At 48.3% G+C, this 8,960-nt stretch overlaps 1 protein-coding gene across 1 annotated transcript; it reads right to left on the bottom strand.

The window, feature by feature from the left end:
- Window positions 1–1,209: 1,209 nt before the first annotated feature.
- LOC119356708 (naringenin,2-oxoglutarate 3-dioxygenase) lies at window positions 1,210–3,409 on the bottom strand. Its single transcript, XM_037623680.1, has 3 exons — window positions 2,930–3,409; window positions 1,864–2,292; window positions 1,210–1,762 (listed from the first exon to the last, which is right to left on the bottom strand). The coding sequence occupies exons 1-3, from the start codon at window positions 3,296–3,298 to the stop codon at window positions 1,427–1,429; spliced, it is 1,134 nt and encodes a 377-aa protein (XP_037479577.1). The 5' UTR covers window positions 3,299–3,409; the 3' UTR covers window positions 1,210–1,426.
- Window positions 3,410–8,960: the final 5,551 nt, after the last annotated feature.

Here is an 8,960-nt window from a genome sequence, read left to right as displayed (position 1 = left end):
TATCGTATAGTAGTATAATGCATATAATATTCGTGTATATTACTACCTCCGTAGTGCATAATATCATAGACTAGTATCTTAGGTAGTCTCATTTATTGCATTACTTCATTTGATTCTATGTCATCTCATCAAAATTGTGTAGTTGGCATGCATGATACTAGTTATGATACACCCATTACAACCAGCCTTACGGCGAGCTGAAATGACGGCATATCAGGACCTTATCACACTGCCCTATGTGCGGGCATGATAACGAGTCATTATCCCATAGCCTGCTAGAGTGTGATCATGCAAAGGGGTTCGGGAGGCGGCTGCTCCTTACTTTGAAATCAAGAAGTCTCAAGATATTTGATCATCAGCTTATAAAAAGAGATGATGTGAACAGATCACTTCGGTGTGGGCAATTTGGCACTCACGCAACAAGTATACACATGGGGAGAAGGAGTACCAACCACTACAGTCAATAATCATCATAGAGGAGATTGTTCGTGCTCTGGAGCTGCCGCCAAGTGTGGAAGTTCACAACAATGGTGTGCAAAAATGGCAGGCCCCAGAGGCCGGATGGATCAAGTTGAATGCAGACGGGGCAACTGATTCAAGGAGTACAGGAGGGGCAGGTATTATTGTCCGAAATGACCAAGGGGCTTGGCTGAGAGCAGCTTGTTTCCGATACGAGGGAGTTACTGACCTACTGTCCATAGAGCTCTTGGCCTCTTGAGATGCGATAAGTATAGCCCCTAGAGATGGGACTTCAACAAGTGGTAATTGAGACCGACTGTCAAGATATTCAGCGCCTATGGGAATCACCAGAGAAAAGTCCATTGGTTATCACATATATTCTATGTGAGTTGAAGGATATGAGTAATTTGCTCCAGGGATTCAAGCTGCGGTTTTCTAGTCGTTCTACGTACTAATGTAGTGGCTCACCGTTTCCCACTTCTGTTGAAACTTTTGATGTAATCCCTGGCTGGCTGGCTGAGGTTGTTCAGTCACACATGCTTGCGCCTGTTGAATAAAGAGCCTAGGGGCATTGAGCTTCAAAAAAAGAACAAGAAAAAAAAGAGGTGTTGGCCGTTCCAAGTGTACGTGGACAACTCATGTGCACACAGCTTAGCAGTTCGTTATCTTAAGAAAAATATAAATCAACAACTCATGTGCCCAAGAAAAGAATGTAGCCCAACCACACGGCTGGGTTATACCAGAAGCCAGTACGAAATGAGTACGCTATATTTCTGCACACGCCAAACTCATGATAGCTCCTTAATTACTTAGCTCGGTTCAGTTCCACGCACGACATTATTACAGGTCGAGCTCCTCCCTGCTACACACGTACGGATACTATATGCATAATTTATCTCGTACTTAGGAGAATCAAATCCCACGCATCAATCAATTTAAAATATTTAATCGCGCGCCGCCGGAATGGTCAGGCAAGAATTTCGTTGAGAGACTTGGTGGCCGCCGGCATGGGCGCGGCGGCGACCGCCTGCTGCTGCTGGAGCTGGAGCTGCTGCTGCATCAGCTGGTCCTTGGCCTGCTTCTTGCGCTTGGCGAGGTCGAGGTCGCGCTCCATCTTGCGGCGGTACATCTCGGCGAAGGTGATGGGTTCTTCCAGTATGGGCTCCTCCCCCTCCCTCACCGCCAGCGGCCACACCCTCGCGTCCGGCGCCGGGTTCTGGAACGTCGCGATCGACAGCCGGCTGCTCTCCCCGTTCACCACCGCCTGGTGGTCCGCGTTCTTGAACCTCCCGTTGCTCATGAACTGCATGCACAAAGCACAGTAAATTACAAATGTTCAATTAGTGGTCGATCGATCGAGATGCTAGCATGCATGGCACGGAAGAATATGAAGAGAGTACTGACGTGGCCGTGGTCGCCGAGGTTGACGACGAAGGCGCCGGAGATGGGCTGGACGGTAATCCAGGTCTTGCCGCCGTCGCGGGTGGCCTGAAGGCCGCCGACGAGGTCCTGCAGGAGGAGGGTGATGGTGCCGGGGTCGGTGTGGCGCTTGAGGCCCAGGGTGAGGTCCGGCTGGGGGCAGCGCGGGTAGAAGTTGACCACCACCTTCTGGTCCATGTCAACGCACGCCTTGGCGAGCGCCTCCGATTCCAGGCCCATCGCCTCCGACAGCACGCCCAGCAGCTTGCACGACAGTCCCATGAGTCGCTCGCTGTATCGCTCCACCACCGCGCGCCACCCCGCCGGCTTCTCCGGCCACCGCCCGTAGTCCCTCGCCTTCACCGGGTACGAGAAGTAGGTCACTATCTCCCTCCAGTCCTGCACCGCCTCACCCTGCATCGCCACACAAAATTCTCGTGAGTTTCTTCATCCATGCATGGATCAATTTGTTGGAAGCGGCTACAAGACAGTCGACAGGTTTTTTTCGAACGGTTCAATCGATTCTATTTCAACCATTGGATCAAAATCTAACGCCCAGCCTTCGTTTTCAACCTTGCGCAGCTTGCTCTTCTTCCTCACACACTGTCTCACCGAACCACCCCACGGACCACCGACCGAACCGCAGACCACCACTGCCTGTCAGCGGCGCTCCAGCACTGCCTCATCGCCTCGCCCTTCCCTCAACATCCACCGACCGCCATTCTAGCACCGCCCCCACCGCCATTCTAGCACCGCCCCCACCGCCATTCTAGCACGGCCCTTAGCCATCCCTCTAGCCCTAGCGATGGCCGTTTTCTTCTCCGGCAAAGCCCCACCACTGCCGTCCACTTTAAATCCTAAGATAGATAATGGGGTGATGATGGCAAGTCCCTTCCTTCTCTCCGACGAGGCCACTCTTCCTTCCTTTATTCAAAACCGACTGACTGCAATCTGTTTCATCTTAATTTTGTATAGTATTAAATCATTTTACCTGGCATGGCATGCATGTGCGTGTGTACCCGCCAAAATAAATAAATAAATGCGTGTATACCTGCAGGTGGCTGGAGACGATGAAGCCGCCCTTCTTGCCCCCGGACATGTCGTACCGGAGCTTGTCCTCGGCGGGCAGCGCGAAGAACTCGCGAGAGAGGCGCGTCATGTCGGCGATGAGGTCGGCGTCGACGCCGTGGTCGACCACCTGGAAGATGCCCCATCCCTCGCAGGCCGCCGCCACGCGGTCCCGGATCTCGGCCCGGCGCGCGCCGTCGATGCCGTCGAGCGAGATCACCGGCACCGCATCGCTGAAGCGGTCGTGCGCCACCTTGGGCCGCTCGTCCTCGTCCCGCACGAAGGACGGGCGCAGCGTGGCCTCCCCCCACGCCGCCGTCGGGAGGAACGTCTCGTTGCTCACCGGCGCCATCGATCCGCACTCCGGGGATCGTCCGCTTGTGTCGCGGCCGGCGTCTGTCTCGTATGATGGTTTGTTTCTTGAAGGGCTAGCTCGGTCGTTTGGGCTGTGGTTTTCTGGACGTTGTACGCACGCGGATATATACGGCCGGGAAGAGGGCATTGTGTATACTACGTTGGAAGGTGAGGGGCAGACGCGACCTGCAAGTCGCGCGTGCGCACGCAACTAACCAAGGAAGTCGCCCTCGGGCACTCGTGTTAGGTGCGCAACTAACCGGGCCGCACCCATGCATCCATCCAGCCGTATCGATCGACCCATATACGCACAACACACACATCACACGCACACACACTACTAGACACCCGCTATACACCAACCAAGATCTACAACCTATACATCACCACACGTCATCTTGTAGACGTGTGAGCTACTACCTCCGTCTAGGTGAATAAATCACTCGCGTGGTTCTAGGTCATCGATTTGAGGATTTAAATATGTGTTATATGTCATGAAAAGTATATCACTAGATTTTTACAATGATGTAGTTTCTAAATACATATCTTTTGTCACATATAATACATATTTAGATAGTTAAATCGTCAACCTAGAACTACGTGAATGACTTATTCACCGAGACGGAGGTAGTACCCCGGATGAGACACCCACATCGATCCCAGAGATCGATCTTGGGCGGGCTGGGTGGCCACCGCGACAACCAATCATCGAGCCACGAGCTCATCTTCGAAAATTAACTACTTCCTCTGTTTCTAAGTATAAAAGTCTTTGAAGACATTGGACCACATACGAAGTAAAATGAATGAACTATATATTCTAAAATGCATCTATATACATCCGTATGTGGTCCATAGTAAAATCTTTACAAAGACTTATATTTAGGAACGAAGGAAGTAGTTAAGAGCGATCGACATGCATGTTCTTTTTTTATTTTACGGGTGACATGCATGTTCTTGCCACATCAGTATATGGGGCAACGCAGTGGCGGTGCCGGCATAAAAAAGTTGTGGGTTTGACCCGCAAAAAAAAGTTGTGGGTTCAACAGCCCTGGTCCTCAGATTTTGGGGTCCCAAAGCAAAATTAGAATGTAGGCCCCTTATTTTAAAATTATTATTAAAGATAATGGAATCAAACAAAACTAGAGTTATACCATCTCTGAAATTGCGTCCTTGAGGTGGTCTTTGTGCACGATGCGGCCTCCTATTGGCAACTCGTCATTCATTGTGGTCGCGTGAGGGAGCGATCAGGTGTGATCGAGAATATCCGGCTAGGGAGCATAGGAGCTCAAACGTCGACTGATAGGCAGCCAGACAGGGGTGATTGTATATGACGTCAAACAAGTTGCCTTTACAATGTAGCGAGCTAAACTGTGTAAATTGTGCTCACACCATGGTGAAGGACAAACTAAAATTTTAACGTGGTGAAACCAATAGCACGAAGAGAAAGTTTTGTGACAAAAATGTATAATAGCTACTTCCTCCGTCCCATAATGTAAGACATTTTTCGACGATGCACTAGAGTAAGAAAAACGCTTTACATTATGGAACAGAGGGAGTAGATAACAACTACAGTTAGCATATGCGAACACCATAGTAGATTATCAATGTACATCACAGATATAAAGTTGGTAGAACTATCAACCATCATCTTATTACAATCAACCTGTCTAGGGCATAATTAGATGTGCTCTAAGTATTGCACATCTAAGTGACTCAATCAAACTAAAAAAGAAAAATAAATAAATAAATAAATAAAATATCTATAGAAACCTACATATAAGATCGATGACATAGAATTTAGATGTGCAATACTTAAAGCACATCTAAATGTGATTTAGAAAAATCGTAAAAATATATAAAGTAGTATTATTGATTAAAAATAATGAAAGGAAGAGTTGCTTCGTGTGTCACTCCTGGCTCGTTTAGGTTTTCATTTTTTTTCTTTTAAGGTATTCTTAGTGTGGTAAATATTTTTCTTGAACTGGTAGGTTCTATTATTAATGTGGTACGGTTTAGAGCCACTGCAATGGAAAGCATGAAAGTATCCATCCTAATCGCCAATTCCACCAATTCCTTTACCTTTTTTACGGGCAATTCCTTTGTTAACGCTAATTAACCAAAGGAGTAGTGTGCTATCATCAAAAAAGGTTTTCTTCTAGGTAAAACATAGAAGAAAAAAAGGGTTGTACTGGTGCGCTTGCTAGCCAACATGACATAGCCCACAATCACTTTGTTTTTGAAGAATCGCCCACAATTTAACCACCCAATCGCTAAGAAAGAAAAAGCCCAAGGCCCCAGATCGCAAAAGAAAAACATTTCATCCTTCTTCCTGAAGACACAGTCAGGTTCCATGCTCTTCTAATGACGTCTCCGACGGTTAGGAATAGAGGTGATCCGTGCCGCCGCACACCAGGGAGGGGGCCCCTCGGTTTTGAGGGCCCCATGCGGCCGCCTTGCTCGCCCCCCTTCAGGGCCGGGCCTAGGTTCAAGTGCACTATTTTCTTAAAAATGTCCTATTTTTTGCACAAATATGAATACAACTAGGCTTGCAAACAAAAACAAAAGTTGTGGGTTAGCTGACTGCACAACTAACACATAGAATTGCCTTTGGGCAGCGTCATGTCCGGTAAGTGAGGCATGGGACGAGTAAGCCACTTAGACACATGCGCTTTTTCACAATGAGGTCTCTTTCAGTGTAAAGGAGGTTAGATGAGATGCTAAGGACATCTTCAACGCAGACCCTTAAAATGAATATTGCATCTGTCTATGGAACAGTCTGGACAGGTGACTAGATACTGATATGGGAGTCGGTCATCCAAAGCTAGTTGCAAACGTTCGTCCAGTCACATTTTGAAAGGAATTTAACCAAAAGAAAAAATGATGCCGATTTAAACAAACTGAATGATTTTCATTCAAATTTAGATAATTTTTACATATAATCGGACGATATTTCGTCCGATCAACTATAACTTAAAAAATTAACTACCCTATACTTGACAGTGCGCCCGGGCTAGACGGCACCTTCGTCGCCGTCATCAGAGTTGTCGTCGTCAGGCTTCCAGCGGTGGAAGGGTTTGGGGTCGCGGCGGGGCTTCCCGGCCGCCGCTTGGCGCTCACGCATGATTCTCTCTGCTTCCTCCTGCGTAGCGCGCAATGCAGCCGCGACCACCGCGGGCGTGTGCAGGGAGGATGGACTTGCCGGAGGTGGCGGCGACGGTCGTCTCGCTGAGAGACCACTCCCCGTCGTACTTTAGCATCTCTTCATCAAGGCGACAGAGCTTGCTCACCTCTGCCGTAATCTTCGACCAGTCGACGACCCAAGCCGTTGCGAGCTCCGGGTCCTTAGGATTTGCGGCGACAGGGCGCTGGAGTCCGCGAACTCCACCTGGCGTGCAGCGTTGCGCTTGTTCTGTCACTGCCGCTCTTTGTCCGCATTCTCCTGCGTTGTCAAGGCACCCCGAGAGGACGAACTACCGTGATACGTTCATTTTGCATCATGTTTTTCTATTGTTATTTATAATATTTTTGATCAATTTAATACTTTGTGGAGCAATTCCAATGTCGTTTCTCTCTTAATTTGCAAGATTTACATGAAGAGGAAGATTGTCGGCAGCTGGAATTCTGGACCTGAAAAAGCTATGTCAAATATACCTATTCTGCATATCTTCAAATGAGTTGAAATTTCATGGAGAATTATTTTGGAATAAATAAAAAACAGTAGAGAAAAGAAATATCAGGGGGCCACCCAGGTGCCCACAAGGCACTAGGGCGCGCCCACCCCCCTCGGCGCGCCCTGGTGGCTTGTGGGCCCCTGGCCAGCCTCCGATGCCCATATTCTGGTATATAAGCCCATCTGCCCTAGAAAAATAAAATAAGGAGAGGACTTTCGGGATGGAACGCCACCGTCTCGAGGCGGAACCTGGGCAGGAGCACTTTTGCTCTCCTGCGGAGCGATTTCATTGGGGAAACTTCCCTGTGGGAGGGGGAAATCGAAGCCATCGACATCACCAACGATCCTCTCATTGTGGGAGAACCAATCTTCATCAACATCTTCACCAGCACCATCTCATGTCATACACTAGTTCATCTGTTGTATTCAATCTTTGTATCAAAATCTCAGATTGGTACCTATGGGTTGCTAGTAGTGTTGATTACATCTTGTAGTTGATGCTAGTTGGTTTATTTGATGAAAGATTAAATGTTCAGATCCATGATGCTATTCAGTACCCCTCTGATCTTGAACATGAATATGACTTGTGAGTAGTTACTTTTATTTTTGAGGACATGGGAGAAGTCTTGTCATAAGTAATCTTGTGAATTTGGTATTCTTCGATATTTTGATGATAAGTGTGTTGTTGCTGTTGGGGAACGTAGTAATTCAAAAAAAATCTATGAACACGCAAGATCTATCTAGGAGATGCATAGCAACGACACGGGAGAGTGTGTCCATATACGCTCGTAGACCAAAAGCGGAAGCGTTTAGTAATGCGGTTGATGTAGTCGAACGTCTTCACGATCCAACCGATCCAAGTACTGAACGTACGGCACCTCTGTGTTCAGCACACGTTCAGCATGATGACGTCCCTCAAGCTCTTGATCCAATAGAGGGTCGAGGGAGAGTTCTGTCAGCACGACGGCGTGGTGACGGTGTTGGTGATGTGATCCGCGCAGGGCTTCGCCTAAGCACTACGACAATATGACCGAGGTGGTAAACTATGAAAGGGGGCACCGCACATGGCTAAAGAACAATTGATGTGCCTTTGGGGTGCCCCTGGCCAAGTATATAAAGGAGGGGGAGGAGGAGGCCGGTGGCCAAGGAGGGCTCGCCAAGGGGGTAGTCCAACTAGGATTCCCAATCCTAGTTGGATTCCCATTCCTATTCCAAGAGGGGGAAGGAGGGAAGGAGAGGGAGAGGGAAAGGAAAGAGGGGGCCGCGCCCCCTCCCCCTAGTCCAATTTGGACTGCCCTTGGAGGGGAGCGCCACCCTGTGGGCTGCCCACTCATACTCCCTTATGGCCCATTAGGGCCCATAACTTCCCCGGGGGGTTCCAGTAACCCCTCAGTTCCTTGATAAATATCTGAAACGTCCCGAAACCTTTTCGATGTCCGAATACCTTCGTCCAATATATCAATCTTTACCTATCGACCATTTCGAGACTCCTCGTCATGTCCATGATCTCATCTGAGACTCCGAACAAACTTCGGTCACCAAAACACCTAACTCATAATACAAATCATCATCGAACATTAAGCGTGCGGACCCTACGGGTTCGAGAACTATGTAGACATGACCGAGACAAATCTCCGGTCAATAACCAACAGCGGAACCTAGATGCTCATATTGGCTCCCACATATTTTACGCAGATCTTTATCGGTCAAACCGCATAACAACATACGTTATTCCCTTTGTCATTGGTATGTTACTTGCCGGAGATTCGATCATCGGTATCATCATACCTAGTTCAATCTCGTTACCAGCAAGTCTCTTTACTCGTTCAGTAATGCATCATCCCGTAACTAACTCATTAGTTACATTACTTGCAAGGCTTATGGTGATGTGCATTATCGAGAGGGCCCAGAGATACCTCTCTGATACACGGAGTGACAAATCCTAATCTCGATCTATGCCAACTCAACAAACACCTTCGGAGACACCTGT

The sequence above is a fragment of the Triticum dicoccoides genome, chromosome 2A, assembly GCF_002162155.2.
Source record: "Triticum dicoccoides isolate Atlit2015 ecotype Zavitan chromosome 2A, WEW_v2.0, whole genome shotgun sequence".
NCBI classification, from domain to species: domain Eukaryota; kingdom Viridiplantae; phylum Streptophyta; class Magnoliopsida; order Poales; family Poaceae; genus Triticum; species Triticum dicoccoides.
The sequence above is the reverse complement of the archived record's forward strand: the minus strand, read 5'-3'. Positions and strand labels throughout refer to the sequence as shown.

What these genes read in the sequence shown, in the direction of transcription:
- LOC119356708 (XM_037623680.1), bottom strand. Translation starts at nt 3,298, where the DNA reads ATGGCGCCGGTGAGCAACGAGACGTTCCTCCCGACGGCGGCGTGGGGG. An exon ending in TCGTCTCCAGCCACCTGCAG is followed by an intron (nt 2,293 to 2,929) that starts GTATACACGCAT and finishes GTGGCGATGCAG; the next exon opens with GGTGAGGCGGTGCAGGACTG. An exon ending in ACCTCGGCGACCACGGCCAC is followed by an intron (nt 1,763 to 1,863) that starts GTCAGTACTCTC and finishes TTGTGCATGCAG; the next exon opens with TTCATGAGCAACGGGAGGTT.